Source organism: Xenopus tropicalis, chromosome 3 (assembly GCF_000004195.4).
Source record: "Xenopus tropicalis strain Nigerian chromosome 3, UCB_Xtro_10.0, whole genome shotgun sequence".
Classification (NCBI taxonomy): domain Eukaryota; kingdom Metazoa; phylum Chordata; class Amphibia; order Anura; family Pipidae; genus Xenopus; species Xenopus tropicalis.
In genome coordinates, this window is record NC_030679.2 from 13,966,723 (window position 1) to 13,986,971 (window position 20,249).

At 42.1% G+C, this 20,249-nt stretch overlaps 1 protein-coding gene across 1 annotated transcript in view; it reads left to right on the plus strand.

The window, feature by feature from the left end:
- clint1 (clathrin interactor 1) overlaps positions 1–17,920 on the plus strand; it is a 41,108-nt gene extending 23,188 nt beyond the window's left edge. The window contains 10 exon segments of the mRNA NM_001376917.1: positions 954–1,050; positions 5,633–5,741; positions 7,214–7,378; positions 9,191–9,368; positions 9,611–9,854; positions 10,164–10,224; positions 10,418–10,501; positions 11,399–11,688; positions 15,285–15,483; positions 15,896–17,920. Of these exon segments, the coding sequence (NP_001363846.1) occupies positions 954–1,050; positions 5,633–5,741; positions 7,214–7,378; positions 9,191–9,368; positions 9,611–9,854; positions 10,164–10,224; positions 10,418–10,501; positions 11,399–11,688; positions 15,285–15,483; positions 15,896–16,206 (1,738 nt within the window). The 3' untranslated portion in view covers positions 16,207–17,920.
- The last annotated feature ends 2,329 nt before the right edge of the window (positions 17,921–20,249 follow it).

A 20,249-nucleotide genomic window follows, 5' to 3' on the forward strand; every position in this document is an offset into this window, starting at 1 on the left:
TACTCTATCTCTGCCAGCCGCACGCAGAAACTAATTGAATGAATAAAACATGAAACATGCTTATTCATGCTTGTTATGTCAAACGACTTGTTCCGTCTAGTAGGGGAGTGTTCAGGAGCAGGTATCGGAGCAAAGAGAAAGTCCAGCATCGCTTGTTTCCTTTTTGCTAGAGTGCAGAAAGCTCTGCCCTTTCATAATGAGCAGATGTGCCCTTACAGCTGAACTAACACACTCGGTTTCTTTCAGAAACGGAATTACACCTTATTTGGGGGCAGGTTATATACCATCTACCCGATTTGATGTACTGTGGGTTGTCTTGCTTAATACTATTACGTTCATTCTTTGCAATATCTGTGTTAAAACCCCTGTGCATTTAACTATAGGGAATCACTTATGTTCCCCCTAATGACAGCAAATACAGAGCTCCCATGTGCTTTGCCGACCATGTTGATCTCCCATGTGCAGTCCTGGCCAGTCTCTTGCCTTATCAAGTAATACTTATTACACGTTATTGGCCTGCCAGTTACACTGAGTATTTCAGGATCCTGATAGGTCAGCTCAGTGTACCTGTTTGCCCTCTGGTCATCCTGAGCCTCCAGAGACAAAGCCTAAGGCATGAAAAGCCTGCTGTCCAGGCAGTGCATTCTCCATTCAAACATAATAAGCATCCCATATATACTGAAAGGCAGAATCTTAGAGGAGGAGTTACAAGGTAGGGACCAATAGTTCTGTTTGCAGATCCAGCAATGCCTGAGAGTTATAGGTGTGGAGCTTGACACTCACATGTATTAAATTCTCTGTGCTTGGTGCTGTGCTTAATATGTTTATTTATCATGGTTACTTTTTTGTTTTTTTTTTTAACTTCCTTTCTACCATATAGGGGTGACTGCATCAAACAGGTGAAGAAAAATCAATGTTTGAATAATGTATGAACTTCCTCTTGTGTTTTTCAGAGCTACATTTATGTATGAGCAGTTTCCTGATCTAATGAACATGCTGTGGACGCGGATGCTGAAGGACAACAAAAAGAACTGGCGACGGGTTTATAAGGTGGGTTTGTTAAATTGGGTTTGGCAACAATATAATCAGCCATTATCACCAAATTTCCCTTGTTTGGACCTGCCCCTGAAAAATTTTACTTTATTTAGATTTAGGCTAAAAAAAGGGCTATATATTTTAGTGCTGCTACATGTCAATCACTGGGGCATTGTATGTGCTTTGCATTGCCAGCCAAGGTGAGCTTCCATTTGCACTGATGGCCGCCGTGAGCCTCCATTTGCACTGCTGACCACATGGACTTCTTATTTGCTTTGCTGTTGTTAAGCCATTTTTATGCAATAAAACACCCTCAGACTTTTGACTTTTGTTTAAATATTTAACCCATTTGCTACTAAAATGATTTGTAGAACATTCTGCTTCTTGCTGCAGAAAGCATTTCTTTACCTACCTTTGAAAGAAACAGCGTTAACTCTTTCAGTGCTGGCTGCAGCCAGGATGTGCAAACTCCCCTTGCAATGTGATGTACTCAGCAGATGAGTAGCGCCTCAGGGTGAGGGTGAAGAGCAGGTAGTTTGTGAGCCTGCAGGGTGCCATGTGTATTCCCTTCCATGCATTCCCAGGAGTCTGGCGCCCGTTAATATTTAATGCACAACTTACACATCCAGTTTCTCTTCTGAGGATTAGCTGGCGGGCTTGTCCAGGATCCATGCTTTTATTACTAACATATTCCTCCCTTCTTCTGCAAGTAAATCTTAGTTTCAGTAATCAGAAGCTGGGAGAGAAGGGCTGACAGTAAGCGACTTTGAATGCTGGTAACTTTGCTTGTTTTAAGCTCCCTCCCTTGATCATTTTAGATCAGTCGAACACACTTTATTCCAAAACAAACTCGAACTCAGAGTCTCGTCACGTTAGCTGCCTTTGCCTATACTTGTTTGTTCATATTAGTACATTGCCATTCTCTTCCTTAATATGGATTGTATTGACTATCTTGTTTAGGAATACCTCTATGCATGGAACTCTGAATAAGTATAATGCTGTACTTTTAGTGAGCTTGCTCATTTATTGTCTAGCTAACTGTACTATACAGGAAGAAATGGTTAAGTAAATTAATTTGTTAACTCTGGAGATTCCTCCATGCCCTTCGCAAGAAAGCACAGGGCAGCCATTTAGAGCAATGACACTCTGAGCAACTTGTAGCCAGCTACAAAACACCAGGAAATACTCTGCCATAGACAATACTAAGAAACACATAGAGGCTATTATAAGTATTGTTTATTTTGTAGCTCTGTTTGTCATTGCCCTTACTCCGTGGAGCGGGGATTGGCGGTGCCAACATAACATTTAATCAGAACAAGTTTAGAGCTCCCATGTAAGATCATACAATTTGGAGAGATTATTGCTGCATCAGCAATGTTGATGGTAGCGAATAGGTAGCTGAAGGAAGTTCAGTGTGGTGCCAAATGAATGTAGCGGTGGCATACTGTTTCCCTTAGACAGTAGACCCTGTAAATATGGCGTATTGTGTGCCCAGTATATTTGTATTTATACATACACATGCCATTAAAGGGTACACTGTGGGGTATAGATAGTATGATCAGAGACATACAGCAGGGGAAATAAGTATTGAACACATCAACATAAATATATTTCTAATGGGGCCATTGACATAAAATTTACACCAGATGTCAGTAACAACCCAAGTAATTCACACATACAAAGAAATCAAAACAAATAAGTGTAAGTTATGTGTAATGAAGTGAAATGGGAATAAGTATTGAACACATGAAGAAATGGAGGTGCAAAAATGCATAGAAAGCCAAGAAACCTGCTGAAATCTGTCAGTATTTAGAAAGCAATCCTGCCCCCCCTAATTGATGGCCTATAAAAAGGTTTCTATAAACAAGGTAACACACAAAAAGCATCTCATGAAGGGGTAAAAGCAAAGAGCTCTCTCAAGACCTTTGCAACCTTATTGTTGCAAAACATACTGATGGTATTGGTTACTGACGTATTTCTAAGCTTTTGAATGTTCCATTGAGCACCATTGGGGCCATAATCCGGAAGTGGAATGAACATAATTTCACCATAAACCAGCCACAACCAGGTGCTCCTCTCGATTTCCGACAAGAGTCAAAAGAATAACCAGAAGAGTTGTCCAAGAGCCAAGGATCACTAGCGAGAGCTTCACAAAGACATTGAATTAGCAGGTACAGTCTAATGCACTCAACCGACATGGCCACTGCACGCTCACCGTGTAAGACTCCACTACCGAAGAAAAAGCACGTTAAAGCTTGTTTAAAGTTTGCTGCACAACATTTTGGAAAAGCCAATGAAATTCTGGGAGAAGATAGTCTGGTCAGATGAGGCCAAAATTGAACTCTTTGGATGTCATTGCACACACCATGTTTGGAGGAGACACAGCACTGCATATCACCCCAGAAGCACCATACCAACAGGGAAGTTTGAAGGTGGGAACATCAGGGTGTGGGGTTGTTTTTCAGCATATGGCACTGGATGAATGGAGAAATGTTCTGGGACATTCTTGATAAGAATCTGCTGCCCTTCACCAGTCCAAGGGTGGACTTTTCAGCAAGACAATGATCCCAAACACACAGCCAAGGAAACTCTCTGTTTCATTAAAAGAAAATAAAGCTGCTAGAATGGCCCAGTCAATCACCCAACTTTAATCCAATTGAAAATCTATGGAAAGATCTGAAGATCAGAGTTCATAGAAGAGGCCCCCGGAACCTTCAAGATTTGAAGATAGTTTGTGTGAGAAAAATGGGAGCAATGCATGCGACTAGTTTCTCCATACAGGAGGCGCCTTGGAGCCGTCATTACCAACAAAGGCTTTTCTACTAAGCATTAAATACATTTCTGTTAGCGTGTTCAATACTTATTTCCTGTGTCATTCCACTTTACTACATATAACTTATGTACTTATTTGTATTAATTTCTTTGTATGTGTGGATTACTTGGGTTGTTACCGACATCTGGCGTAAATTTCATGTCAATAGCCCCATTAGAAATATATTTATTGAGAAAAATGTTGACATGTTCAATACTTATTTTTCCCGTTGTATGTGATGTGTGCAATTAAAACCCATAATCTTGGATGAAATTAATAAGGGCTAAGGCAACTAGACTAGTATAAAGGGTAATGCAGCCGAGTAGCTGTGAAAGAGTAACGACTGAGGTAAATAAGTGGGGCTGCTGCATTCATTATTGGTTGGAGCGGGGTCAATTAGATGGGAGGACACCCAGTTAGAAGGGGTTCAGTAGTCAAGTCAAGACATGATAAGTGTATGAATAAGATCTGTCATTATCTCCTGGCTCATAGTTCAGCTTAGGTGCTGCTTATATTCAGATGAAATGCTACTGGCTTGGTACCATGGAGCTCGTTATTGCCATTGATCTATTTAATTGAGATACAGGTATCGGATCACTTATCCGGAAACCCATTATCCAGAAAGTTCCGAATAACAGAAAGGTCATCTCCCATAGGCTCCATTTTAGTCAAATAATTAACATTTTTAAAAATGATTCCCTTTTTCTCTGTAATAATAAAACAGTACCTGTACTTGATCCCAACTAAGATATAATTACCCCTTATTGGGGCAGAACAGCCCTATTGGGTTTATTTAATGGTTAAATGATTCCCTTTTTCTCTGTAATAATAAAACAGTACCTTGTACTTGATCCCAACTAAGATATAATTACCCCTTATTGGGGGCAGAACAGCCCTATTGGGTTTATTTAATGGTTAAATGATTCCCTTTTTCTCTGTAATAATAAAACAGTACCTTGTACTTGATCCCATCTTAGATATAATTAATCCTTATTGGAGCAAAACAATCCTGTTGGTTTTAATTCGTTTCATTAATTTTTTTAGCAAACTTAAGGTAGGAGATCTGAATTACGGAAAGATCCCTTATCTGGAAAACCCCAGGTCCCGACTATTCTGGATAACGGGTCACACACCTGTATTAGGTATTCACAAGAGATCTCACTGAAACAGCTCTAAAGTGGTTAAAAATGTAGTGTATTTGTTTGTGGCCCAGGGCAGTGCAAGTCTGACTAGTGACCTTACAGCTTTACAGTTGGTTATAGAGCTGAATTCGGTTTGGAGCAATGACCTTAAAGGCATATCATAGGATGCTTATTTCCTATTTATTTGAGCTAGAAGGGGGGAGAGGTAAACCTGCCTGCCTGCTTAGGAAGATAGCATAGAGAGAGTTGTTGCCCTTTACTATGCTGTGGTCCTTGCTAGGCAGGTCTGTCTAAGCCATTGGTATGATATTGGGTGACCAAATTCAGCAAAAGATGCTCTCATTTGGCCAGTTTCAGGCTCCATTCTTATAATGCCCCATGGCATATTATGATATTGGTGATTCCTGTACTGTGTGGTCATAGTTGTTTTTGAGCTACTGCTCCCAGCATTCTCCCAGCATTGTCCAATGGATCAGCACTAAAGGAAACAGGCTAAAGGAAAGCAGTGGCAGAGGTTGGGAATTTATGCCATTAAATTAGTATTGGATTGTGTTACATTGTGATATTAAAGGGCTTGCCCTTCTGATGGCTAAATTATTGCTGCGTTGTCCCTGTGCTGATTTCATCTTCTTATTCTCTGCAGTCAATGCTGTTGCTGGCATACCTCATACGGAATGGATCGGAGCGGGTCGTCACAAGCGCCAGGGAGCACATTTATGACTTGCGATCCTTGGAAAATTACCACTTTGTAGGTGAGTATTAGAGAGAGAGAAAAAAATAGATGCGTGTATTGGGGGGGGGGCTTAACAAGGAAAGGGGAGCAAATTAAAACAGTTGTTGGACTTGTCACTCACCCGAACGTCTTCACAGACTGCAGAGACCTAATTGGCCCCGAGCTGCTTCAGGCTGTGAAGAACAGATTCCAAGATATGGGGCCCTAGAGTATTAATTAGCAAGGAAAAAAACTTTTGCCGAGAGGAAAAAACCTAATAACAACACAAGCAGCACAACATGACTGGCCTAGGTTTATATTAAAATATGCACCAGAGGATGGTCCCCTGTGGCATTAGAAAGAAAAGGGAGTGCTTTAATTATACTCTGGGAAAAAGTCGGTCCTCCAGTACAGATGCATTGCTGTTTGAAGCTGGGTCTATTCTCTTTCACTATTCCCCCACCCAAGCCTTAACCAAATAATATTTACAGTGCAGAGGAAAGTTGGGGTGTGTTTTGAATGCATTAAAATTTATATTTAAAAAAAAAAAAAAAAAAAAAGAGCTGGTAAAGGGGTAACTGCCAGAATCTTGCTCTGCTCGCGTGGAGTAGCTGTACCGCGCAGAGGCAGGTTATCAGTAATTAGGAGTTGGTGGAGCGTTGTGTGTTGTCTGCCCAGTAAAATGTGTTAATTTGCTTGAAATAAGCTCTTTGAGCATGATTTAACATATTCTTTAGCAGGGGAAGGAGCAGAGTTGCATTAATGAGCACTGGTGTCATTAATCCTCTTCTTTATCCACCCCATGTCCCCACATCTTTACTTTAAAACCCTTTATTTGGCAAGCACACTAACAGTATGGCATGTAAAATGTGTCCATATAAAAGGGTTGGTTGACTCTAGACTTCTAGAGTGCTTGCCTACTGTCAAACTTTATGCCTGAGTAGCATGAGTAGAGTTGATATTACAGCAACTCAATAAAACATGACAGCTCCTTTTTCAGATTTAATGCCCATTTTTAACATTACAATTTACATATAAAAGGCAAACCAGACTTTGGTTAAGCTGGCCATACGTGAACCCCTCCAGTCTAAGCCAGCAGCTCATTGGCTTGTGTATGGGGGCCTCTGAAAGGCTTGTCCAAATTGATCCTATTGGGCATGTTTGAAAATCTCACTTGATAATGAAGTGGTTAATAATGGATGAATGAATAATGGATAATAATTGGACCCCAGTGGGTCTCTCTAGGCCTGTATTATGATCAGATTAACTGCAGGGCCAAACAAGTGGGTTAGCCTCTTTTGGCCCACCACATGGGTGATGAGATTGGGCAAAGAGTGCAAAGTCTTTGATATATAGTCTTTGATTGCCATAAACTGGAAGATCTTTGCTTGTCAGTATTGATCATGCAGGGCCATATATGGAATAATAAATATTGACTGTTTTATCCTGAAACACAAAACGTGTTTGGGCCAAATACAGATCTGATGGTATTTTTTCTCACCCCCGCACCAGATGAAAATGGGAAAGACCAAGGCATTAACATTCGGCAGAAGGTAAAGGAAATGGTTGAGTTCATCCAGGACGATGACCGTCTCAGAGAGGAGAGGAAGAAAGCCAAGAAAAACAAAGACAAATACATTGGAGTGTCTTCAGAAAGTGCCGGGGGGTTCAGATACAGTGAGTACCGTGTGTGTTCTGCACGTAGCGATGAACGGTGGGCTCTTTGTGATTATAGCATGGCATTCATGGGCATACTGCAAGGAAAGATCTCCTCTTACGCACAAGGACCAGTAAGCATGCATACACAGGAAAGATTTTTTTTATTTTTCTTTGCAGTGGCTGATGGTCTTTAACATGAAAGGCAAGAGGGTTAACCCACATAGGTGGTAATGAAATATGTATGTACATGGAATATACCTACTGAAGGTCAAACTGGTTCACCTCCACCCTTTAGTATTCCTAGTGTGTAGGTTCTTGAAAAGGAACACACAGTGGGCCTTTACAGACATCATTATTTTTGGCTGTCACTGTACCACTTCATCTAAAGCCTATACCTCTACATGCATAAATCTGGCATTGCCTCTGTCAGGAATGTCCTGCTGGGTGCCTGCATTCCTATGCGGCCTTTAATCCCACTGTGTTAAATGGAAATACACAGACATCTTTTCTTTGCGCTGGTACTGAGTATTTGCATCACAGCCTTCTAAAACAGTGATCCCCAACCAGTGGCTCAGGAGCAACAAGTTGCTCACCAACCCCTTGGCTGTTACTCCCAGTGGCCTCAAAGCAGATGCTTACTTTTGAATTCCTGGCTTGGAGGTATGTTTTGTTTGCTCAGAAACCAGGTGTGCTGTCAACAGAGCTTCCTCTAGGCTGCCAGTCCACACAGGCTACCAAATAGCGAATCACAGCCCTTATGTGGCACCCCCGGGAACTTTTTTTTATGCTTGTGTTGCTCCCCAGTTTGAATGTGTCTCACAGGTAAAAAAGGTTGGAAAACCCTGTTCTAAAACAAGCCAGCTTTTGTCCAACCCCTCCCAAAATAAATGGTAGTTGCCAAAGAGTAGGAAGGAAACTTGCCGTGCCCCTATTTATGAAGAAGCCATAGAAATTTGTACTTTAATGGATGATGCAGCCAGTTAGATTATACTTGGCAGGCCTCTCTGGGCCCTACATCTCTCCTTGCAGTGTGGTCCTTGTTAGCTTCTGCTATCTCGCTCTGCTGCTTCTGACCTCCTCGCTGCCTGTGCAGTATGGACACGGGTTACTGCATCTGCACCTTATTGTGCTGCTTCCTGCTTTGTTGATATTTTTGGATTTACGTGTGTGTCTTGATGTTTGCTTGAATTTGGGCAACCTGTAATTATGGACTTGTGCCTTAATGGCCTCTGTGATTCAGTTATTCTATTCATTATCTCTTTTCTGCCCATAGGCTCTGCAGTACTCTGCAGGCTATTTATATACATTAATAATCTCAGCTTTCATTTTTTTCCTAGTGCTTTTCTTCCATCCCTTTCTGTCTTCCACCGTCCCCTACCTTGTCCTTTCTTTCTTCCACCCCATTCCTGCTCCAACTTCTGCTTCTTTTATTTCTTTATAACTTTCTTGCTTCCTTCTCTTACTTTCTTCCATTTATTTTTATTTTTCCTCTTCTTATTCCTTCCCTTCTTACTTTCCTTCATCACCTTTCTTTCCGCCATCGCATTCCTTCCTTCTTTCTTCTCTTTCTGTTCTTCTCCTTCCTTTCCTTCATCTTTTTTGACCTTGCATTCTTTTATCCCTCCATTCCTTCATCACTTCCTTATTTCCTTCCTTCCCTCCATTCCTCACTTCCCTGCCCTTCCCTGTTCTTATCTGGTGATATCTTTAGTCCTCCACTGAGGCAGTATGATTTCTAGCACCTGACTATTTTACACTCTTACAAGTCTTTCCCTTTGTAGAAATGAAATTGTGTCTGTGCTTGATGTCTTCTTTGTGTCCATGCTGCAGATGATCACTATGACTCTGAGCCCAAATCTAAGTGGGACGAGGACTGGGACAAAAGTAAGACAGGTTTTCCATTCAGCGACAAGCTGGGCGAAATAGGTGACAAAATTGGAAGCACCATAGATGACACTATTAACAAGTTCAGAAGGAAAGACAGGGAAGATTCCCCAGAGAGAGGAAGGTAAGTGACCGGATCTTATGCAAGGCTACATGTGCAAGGGCCAGATTGTATTAAACAGTGATGTCCTACACTGAAGTGTGTGAAGCCTTTGAGGTGGCTTTGGGCGCAAAATAATTCTTTGGAAGACCACATGTGATCCTCTCCAAGGCGACCTCTAGTTATGAATTATGAGTGCTAAAGAGGATTTGGCTTCATGTCTAAGAGAGGTGTTAAGAATTCTCCTATGACTTCTTATATCTTAGTGACAGCGAAGAAGAAAGAAAACAGAACCGAGCAAAAAAATCTGGAGAGTTTAAAGATGAGGAGGAAACAGTCACCACCAAACACATCCACATCACTCAGGCTACAGAGACCACCACTACTCGCCACAAACGTTCAGCCAACCCCTCCAAGACTATTGACTTGGGTGCTGCTGCTCACTATACCGGAGACCAAGAAAGTCCTGAGCTTACCTCCTCAAACCAGAATCAAGCGTCCACCATCAAGGTGACTTGCTTAAATTGCAAGACCTCAGTGCAGGCTTATATAGCACACACCCTTCAATGCATTATGGTGGCTTTTGCAAAGCGATATATATTTATGGGAGGGGCCTTTTCATACCTGTGTAAATAAGGAGTTTTTACTAATTGCTTTTTTAGAAGTCTGTTTGGTAGGTCTTAAAAACCCTGAAGCTCCACATGTCATTCTGTTAGCATCTTCTCTATTCTCTCTCAGCCCTGTCCCCTTTGATAAAGTTTTATTGTATTGGGGACACAAAAGAGGAAATTTTTACCTATCTCATTTCTCTTTTTGTAGCCTACCAGCAAATCTTCAAACGATCTTGTCGATCTTTTGTTCAACTCAGGACAGAAATCAGGTAATGTTGTTACAAGGGGATGTTTCGGGGTTTTTTGTTTTTTTTAACAAAGGGCACAACATTCTCTCTGGGTTAAGTGCAGTACAGGAAGAATATAAGGTCATTCTGCGTACTTGGATATGGGCCCCTTGAATGTAGATGTATGTTTGGTGTGTTTATGATGCTCCACTGCTAATGCTAATTATTTACCAAGGTTCCACAGGTTCTGATCCATTCGGTGAGTTTGCAGATTTTACCTCTCCAGCTGCTGTATCATCTACGGTTCCATCATCACAAGGTAATTTTACTTTGATAACCGTGAAGCTGGAGTGGGACATGTTTATTCAATACAAATCCTGCACCTTCTTCAGTCCATTGTATGCACGTGTCAATGAGTGTCCCCCTTTTCCAGCAAATGACAGCACACCTCCAAATTATTTGCATATGGTGGAGCAAAACATAAGTGTTTCCAGTAGCATGTTTAATATTGCTGGTTTTGTGCTGTGATAGAATTGAGCAGAGAAATGCCAGGAGACACTTCTGCATCAGTTACTTAAAGGGGTGGTTCACCTTTACGTTAACGTTTTGTGTGTTATAGAATGCCCTGTTCCTTGCAACTTTCCATTATTTATTTATTTTTTTAATCATTTTTTAAATTTGCCTTCCTCTTCTGTCTCTATCCAACTTTTAAGTGGGGGGTCATAGCAGCCAAAAACTATTTCTCTGTAAGGCTACAGTTTTATTTTTAGTGTTACTTTTTATTCCATATCATTCAATGCAGGTCCTTTCCTATTCATATTCTTTTCTCTTGCTCACACCACTACCTCGTTGCTGGGGTAAATAAGACCCTGGCAACTAGATAGCTGCTGAAATGCCAAACTGGAAAAAACAGCTTACACAAGCTAAATAACTGCAGAACCATACAGAATAAAAAACTAACTGCAAATAGCCTAAGTCAATGTCACCATCATACTAAAAGGTAATTTAAAGATGAAACTACCTCTTTAACATTCTTTCTGCCAAGACAGAAAGGGGGTACTCTTATTACTCATTCATATTAGAAGTATAAAAACTCAAAGTCATGAATTCTAATAAATTATTAATTTAAAATGCAAATGTGCTCAGAAGTGACAAGCTAAGTACTATGTAAGTGTAGGACTGCTCATGTTTACATTGCTTATCCCATTATCCTCAGGTCCAGCATCGGGCAGTAATGGAGAATTTGGAGACTGGGGTGCTTTTAGCCAACCAACACCGGTTCCTACAACAGCGCCATCACTTGATGTTTTTGGAGTTGCCACCCCTCATAGCACAGACTTGTTTGCTGCCGTTCCTCCTCAACCTGCCTATGCCGCAGCCAACTCTACAGACCTCTTTGATTTAATGGGCCCTTCACATGCTACCATGACCTCATCCCAGAGTATGAACCTGTCCATGATGAGTACCAGTACCATAGGTGTTTCCCTGCCGACGTCTAGATCCCAGGTATGGATATGGGGGTGGGTTCTAATTAGTTCAGATTATGTTTCATTTCCATTATTTTTCCTGCTTTTGCACCAAGAAGTTGACTCTGAAACATCAACAAGGCAGGAGAGAATGATTTAGACTAAAGTAGGCAGGGGTGCAATGAGGTTGTGACCACAAAATTCATATAGACATCAACAAGAGCTCCTCTGCACTCACCCATTATCAATATATATAGGACATTAAGACATTCTGTGCATTAAGCTACCAAGATATGCCCTCCCCTTTAAGCAAAACGGATTGTTTGTCCATGTATTGCAATATACTTCAAGCTGGCCAACTACATCAAAGTCATCCCTTCTGGCCAGTCCTACACTGACTTATGTGATTCATTAAGAATTCTACTGCTTCAATATAAATTTAGCAAAGGGACCAAGTTTTACTTGCAACTTGCTTTCAAGGTTAAAACCCCCAAATGGTTGCCCTTTTATTGGCTCCTCTGGGATTACCTGACTGTAGCTGGGAAGGGTGGGAGCTACAACATGGAGCTGGGCACTGCTCCTGTATAAACTATACCAAAAATGTGCCTGGGTTGAGTTGTGCTCAGTGTTTCTGCTCTGGGTACTTCCATATGTACATATTGAGTTATTCAGTTGATCAGCCCAGTTAGCTGAAAGATGTTGTTCAGTTAGGCCGCACATTTTACTCATCCACTCATTGCAATAATTAAGGGGAAAATTAGCTGTCAAGACAGAGTGAGCCACATAAGACAGTGAGACAGTTATGCTTATGGATAACAAAACTGCTTCTCCGAAGAAACCCAGAAGGCCAAAATTGTCAAACCAGCCTTGTTGTATTACTGTGTGTTCATGACTGCTGTAAGTGGGAGCAGCCATATTGCTTGGTAAAAAATTCTAGCAGAACAGCAGTGGATACGTCTGATGGAGCAAGTAATATGATATACAATGCTTTGCTAAGGTATTTTTCAGCAATTACAGCTGCAAGCTGCTTTGGATAAGTCTCTATGAGCTTGCCATATCTTTCCACTGGGATTTTTGCCCATTCCTCAAGGCAAAATTGCTCCAGCTCCTTCATATTGGATGGTTTTCACTTGTGAACAGCAATCTTCAAGTCTGACCACAGATTCTCAATTGGATTGAGGTCTGGACTTTTACTAGGCCATTCCAACACATTTAAATGTTTCCCCTTAAACCACTCAAATGTTGCTTTAGCAGTATGCTTCGGGTCATTGTCCTACTGGAACGTGAGCCTCTGTCCCGGTCTCAAATCACAGGCAGACTGACACAGGTTTTGGTCAAGAATATCCCTGTATTTAGCACCATCTTTCCTTCGACTCAGACCAGTTTCCCAGTACCTGCTGCTGAAATCCCCACAGCATGATGCTGCCACCCCCATGTTTACCTGTGGCGATGGGGTTCTTGGGATGTGTTGGGTTTGTACCAGACACAGCATCTTCCTTGTTGGCCGAAAAGTTCAATTTTAGTCTCATCTGAGCAGAGCACCTTCCTCCATACATTTGGGGAGTCGCCCACATGCCTTTTGGCAAACTCATAGTGTGCCTTCTTATTTTTAACGTTAAGTAATGTTTTTTTCTGGCCACTCTTCCATAAAGCCCAGCTCTATGGAGTGTATGGCATATTGTGGTCCTATGGACAAATACTCCAGTCTCTGCTGTGGAACTCTGCAACTGCTTCAGGGTTACCTTTGGTCTCTGTTCTGCCTCTCTGATTAATGCCCTCCTTACCCGGCCTGTGAGTTTTGGTGGGTGGCCCTCTCTTGGCAGGTTTGTTGTGGTGCCATGTTTTTTCCGTTTGAAGATGATGGATTTGATGGTACTCCGGGGGATCCTCAAAGATACTAAGATTGCACACAGGTGGACTTAATTTCATTAATTATGGCCACTCTGGAGACAGGAGAAATTATGCTTGCACTCAACTAGGCAGATACTAACTGGAGCTATTGCCATTAGTGATGCCCTAATATTCACAGCCATTCTGCCTGAAGCTACTGCCAGCTGTGATGCCCTATTGTGCACAGCCATACTGCCTGGAGCTGTTTGCCAGCAGTAACGCCCTGTTGTGCACAGCCAAACTGCCTAGAGCTATTGCGAACAGTGATGCCCTGATATTCACAGACATACTGCCTGGAGCTGTAGCTAGCAGTGATGCATTAATATTCATAGCCATATTGCCAGGAGCTGTTGCCAGCAGTAATGCCATAATATGCACAGCCATACTGACTGGAGCTCTTGCCAGTAGTGATGCCCTGTTGTGCACAGCCATACTGCTTGGAACTATTGCCAGCAGTGATGTCCTAATATTCACAGCCAAACTACCAGAAGCTATAGCCAGCTGCGATGCCCTAATATTCACAGCCAAACTACCAGAAGCTATAGCCAGCTGCGATGCCCTAATATTCACAGCCAAACTACCAGAAGCTATTTCCAGCAGTGATGCTCTGTTGTGCAGAGCCATACTGCCTGGAGCTATTGCCAGCAGTGATGCCCTAATATTCACAGCCATACTGCCTGGAGCTAATGCCAGCAGTCATGCCCTAATATTCACAGCCATACTGCCTGGAGCTAATGCCAGCAGTCATGCCCTAATATTCACAGCCAAACTGCCTGAAGCTAATGCCAGCAGTCATGCCCTAATATTCACAGCCATACTGCCTGGAGCTAATGCCAGCAGTCATGCCCTAATATTCACAGCCAAACTGCCTGAAGCTAATGCCAGCAGTCATGCCCTAATATTCACAGCCATACTGCCTGAAGCTAATGCCAGCAGTGATGCCTTGATATTCACAGCCATACTGCCTGAAGCTAATGCCAGCAGTCATGCCCTAATATTCACAGCCAAACTGCCTGGAGCTAATGCCAGCAGTCATGCCCTAATATTCACAGCCATACTGCCTGTAGCTAATGCCAGCAGTCATGCCCTAATATTCACAGCCATACTGCCTGGAGCTAATGCCAGCAGTCATGCCTTGATATTCACAGCCATATAGCCTGGAGATGTTGCCAGCAGTCATGCCCTAATAATGACAGTCATACTGCCTGGAGCTGTTGCCAGAAGTGATACCGTAATATTCAGAGCCATACTGCTGGAGCTGTTACCAGCAGGGATGCCCTAATGTGCGCAATCATACTGCCTGGATCCATTGGCTTAAGCTCATTCAAAGGAAGGGTCTGCAATGAGTGCCCTGGTTCTTCTGCTACACCAACGCGATTGGTTGGAATTTGTAAATGCACACATTTGTGCCCTGTTGTTACCAAGTGCATAAACTCCGGATAAAGCCTGCATGGTCACCACACTGTAAGTATTATTTGATCCCTCCTGGAAATTTGTCTGGATGTGGCTGCTCACAACTTCAGTGGGAAAATACAGGGCAAGGGAAGGCTTAAAGGTGCCCTTTTATCCTTTTGTCACCCACACACTGTCAAAAGCCAAAAAAGGAGATTACCTTTGAATTGTAAGGTTCTGTAAGGTCTACATCTCTAGTTATCCAAAGCCATAAGAATTTTACTTTAATCAGAGGCTAGAGGGCCATAAGTATAATGCTGCCTTAAGTATCTTAATAATTTTGTGTGCTCCTAGCCCCTACAGGCAATGAACTTGAGCCTTCAAAAGCAGAACACACTCTCTTCACAAGGAACAGACATGAAAGGGACAGGGAAATCGCTACCTTCCACTTGGTCTGACCCCAGCGTCAACATCTCCCTGGAGAGCCTGATCCCTGGTATGCAGCCCTGCAAACCTGCGCAGCCCAGCTTAAACTCCATGATGCAGCAACAAAGTGAGTGTCTGGAGTCTGCACCAAATCACTTCTTTAGAAAAAGCCAAATTAGGTGTAACTGGCATGACATGCAGATATAGTTTGGTAATTTATTGGGATGATAGGCCAGAGATATAATATTACTGGGTCATTATTTATCAAGTCGTTGTAGATGGCATCTGCTGGGAATTGTAGTTGTACAACATCTGACATAGCACTGACTCTCCCTGGCAGGCAAGAACCTAGTTCAAATTGCAGTAAATAAGATTAATTATTGATGGTGAGAACAGGGCTGTGTCATACATATTGGGATAGAAAGTACATTTTGTCAGCAATTCGACAATTCGTGTTGCTTTAAAAGAATTGGCAGGGTCACATGGTGTGCAGTTAATTCAAAGATTAGATATTAATGAAGACTTTTGTTCTATTATAGATATACAGCAGCCCATCAGCATGATGTCGCAAAGCTTTGGAAATCTAACAATCAGTGGAACCCCTGGCGTGATGCCCATTCGACCTCAAACTAGCCCAGTTATGCCTAATGCCATGCCTGCAGGGATGGGAATCCCCAACATGATGACTGGCACTATGGGCATGTCTGCAGTAGGTGTCCCTCCAATGATGAACCAACCCATGATGGGAATGGGCATGCCTGGCACTATGGGAATGCCCATGGGTTTAGCTCCTGCAGCAGTGCCACCCAAACAAGATGCCTTTGCCAACTTTTCCAACTTCAGCAAATAAAAGCTTTATGACCCCACTCTGTTCAGGGGTGGGGGGAAGGCTGAAGGATTTTTTCTTGGCTGCACACAAAGAAGCAAGGGGTGCGGAGGACTTTAAAGAGGAGTCTGATCCTCCTTGACACAAATCTTTTTATAAATAAATAGAAGAAACTTCCAGGCAAGCTGTTTGGGGGGGGGGGGGGGGGGGGGGGGTGATACAGTCAGAAAGAGGCTTTCTGCGTCTTCTTGCTCTGTTTCAGAGCACAAATGCCTTTTAGTATCAGACAGGATTACGTGGGCATGCTCACTGTTTATCAGGGGATGGCACTGGGCTCAGCTGCTTATTGTACACCTGAGATTTCTGCCTGTGTGAAACAAATAGTAACCTGCATTCAACTTGACACATTCCTCATGTGAGCCCCCCACGCCACCGCCGCCCCACCACTGGGAAAGGGCTCTTCTGTTTTTATGAAATATACATATATAAATAGAAGAAAATGATATATTTTTCTCTGAAGAAGCTGAGGCTGTTTAGTTCCTGCTGCAAACTTCAGCTCCGGGCACAAGATCCCTCATATTATCAGCAAGTGTGGTAGCACCTGTCACTAATTCCTTTTTGGAATGAGATGGGTAGGAGTGTCCATGTCATCCCAAGGTCTGACAGAAGTAAAAGTATGAACAGAACTACAGTTTTAAGCTTTTTACTGCTTAGTAAAACTATATCACAGGGGCTCATGTTATAAACACTGGGCAAATTTGCACCAAGGCAGTAACCCACAGCAACCAATCAGTGATTTTTTATTTTGCAGCTAGCTGCAGGTCGATCAAAGAAAGCAAATATTTAATTGGTGTCTATGGAGGTGCAAATTTGTCCAATATCTATAAATGAGTCCCACAGACTCCTCTTTCTGAATAGGGACCAGCCATAAGCATCACGGCTCTTCACCATGTTGAGGTGTTAAGCACAAAGCTGTGCAATGAATAAATATGCTGCATATAGAGCAATTAGGGCACCTCCTGAAGGCTTGCCTAACAAATATCTGCCTGCCGATTGAACATATGAATTCCCGTCATTACGGACATTCCCCATAGGTCCCAATTATGATCCAGCCATCAACCCAGGAGCTAAAGGATCAGATCATCCCCATTTGGCCAGTGGCCAGATTGGGTGAAGATCAGTTCATTTGGCACCTTAGTTTATTTATCTTACAAGGTACTAAGTACATTTTTATTCATGCCAGTGCCACCTACTATATGTTCCCTCTTGTGCCCATTCGCAGCTCGACCTTTCTGATTTATCCTGGCAACGGAAGGAGGTTTTTATCTGGGTTTTTTTTCTGTTTTTGGCAGTAGATGCGGTTAACCTTTTCACTGCTTTACACTGCACTTTCATTATCCATGAAAGGGTTAATGCCATCTCTGCTGGCAGAGAAGCCCACCCGGCAGCAGGACATGCTGCTTCCCTCTACATAGCTTGGCTGCTTTTAGATTTTATATTGTTTTTCCCCCCCCCCTTACTTTTCCTTCTCTGTTCCACATCTCTGTCCATATGTATATATTTAAGGCAGCTGCCAGTGTTGGAAATCAGTCCTGATATAAATACAGATCTATATTATTATTGTTATTATTATTAACGATGAGCAGTAGGCCGTCACAAAATTCTTGGCTTTGAGAGAAATGAAAATGTAAAAAAAATAAGAATAAAGATGATTTTTTTTGTTTCCCCTGCTGCTGAACGGCATTTCCTGTTCTTTTCTTGCTAGCAAGAGCAATTTCCTGTGTGCCTCTTCTCTAGATGGAGGAAAGTAAAGGTATATCTAAATTTCATTCTGTGCAATACATACTTGTTTGCGGAAGGCATTAAAGGGGAAGTTCAACTTCAAGTATGAGATAAAATGTGACTCATGTCCTCAGCCACTTTTCTATTGGTCTTCATTTTTAATACATTTTCTGCCTCTTTCTAGCTTTCACTGGCTGCTGGGGTCACTGACCCCCCAAAAACCATTGAGGCTACAGTTTAATCTCATTGTTACATGTTATCTTTCTCTCCTGCTCACCTTTTTGTCTATCAATAAAAAAAGAGCCTGGTTGCTTGGGTAATTTGAACCATGGCAACTGGATAGCTGCTAAATAAGAAAAAATATTAAAAAACGAAGGCAAACTGAAAAGTTGCTAAGAATAAATAAAGAATTATTTGCACTGTAGTTCCTTTTAAGGGGTGGTTCACCTTGATGTTAACTTTAATATGTTATAGAATGGCCAGTTCTTCTCAACTTCTCAATTGGTCTTCATTATCTATTTTTTATTTAGTATTTGAATTATTTGCCTTCCTCTTCTGACACTCTCTCCGGGTTTTAATGGGGGTCACTGACACCAGCACCCCACAAGAATAGGAGAGGGCCTGAATAGAAAAATATATAAAAAGTAACAATACAATAGTTATTGATCTGTGAGGCTGCAATTTTATTGTTATTACTTTTTATATGTTTTTCTATTCAGGCCCTCTCCTATTCATGTTCTGTCTTTCTTTCAAACCCTTGCTCCCTGGTTGTTAAATTGGACTCGAGCAACCAGATAGCAGCTGAGATTACTAGAATTTAAAAACTGCAAAATGAAGATAAATTGCAAATTGTCTTAGAATAGCATTTTCTACAGCAGTGATCCCCAACCAGTGGCTCCGGGCAACATGTTGCTCCCCAACCCCTTGGATGTTGCTCTCAGTGCCCCCAAACCAGGGAGTTATTTTTGAATTCCTGACTTGGGGGCAAGTTTTGGTTGAATAAAAACAAGATTTCCTACCAAATAAAGCCCCTGTAAGCTGATAGGGTGCATAGAGGCTGCCTAATAGCCAATCACAGCCCTTATTTGGCTCCTCCATGAACTTTTATGGTGCTTGTGTTGCTCCCCAAGTCTTTTTACATTTGACTGTGGCTCCCGAGTAAGAAAGGTTGGGGATCCCTGAACTACATCATACTGAAAGGTAAATGAAAGGTGAACAAGCCTTTCTATGACATTCATCTCTTATCCTGTCTGTCCTCTACCATTGAACTTTCTGACCCAGCTGTGCTCCTGCCTCCCTCATTCTCTCTGGCCCTTGCACCCTCACACACGGGGAGGGAATAATTAAAGTCTGGGCAGAGATATTTCCATAAATAATTTAGGGTTGCTTAATGACATTATCTTGGGCTGACGGGCCCAGGTCGCCGTTGTAGCGCTGGCCCCATCTGACGCTTTTAATTAGAATGGGATTCACGGGCTGCAGCCCTAATGGCAAGAGCAGATGATTCATGTGCTGAATAAGAGATAAGAAACAAGGGTAATTAGCCGGCTGCGGTTTTTAATCTTTCAACAATTCCCTGGTTTTAAATGAGATTTTGAGAAATGGAACCTTTCAGCTTCTGTTACATCAAGAGCTGCCACCACCATCGTCTTCTTCGCTTGCCGTGTGTGTTCTTTGCGCCTTAACGATGCAGTGTTACCACCCTAAAACCAGGGGTTAGAACTGAATTGTAGAGAGGAATTGGGCATCCACCTCAGTAATAATAGAAATATACCTGTATAATCAGCCTGATACAACCCCTCTTTCTATTAGGATAAAGGATAAATAACATTTTTATGTAAAATTGATCAGGAGGCATTTTTTTAAGCACTTTTGCAATTTACATAGATTATTTTTAAGAGCTTTTTACGTTTTTATTAACTGCCAATATTATTTTGGGTTTTTTTGGGTTTTTTTTAACAGTGCCACCTGCTGGTCAGTTCCTGTAATTGTGCAGTGAATGAGATATTCCCATCTCCTTCCTGAGCGAGCAACATAGAAACGCTTCTCTGTCTTTTCCTCTGAAGGCAAAGCTGTATGTAAAGATACAGGATGTGACCAGCAGGTGGCACTGTTGTGACTAAATTCATTATAGTGATAGTTAATAAAAACTTTAATATCTCTAAAACTAAAAAAAACATGATGAATGTAAATTGCAAAAGTTATTAGAAAGCACATTTCTGGTTGGTGGGTATCACCTGAACCCCCCCCCACCCCCCCCCCCCCACCCCAGTAGCAAAACAGTT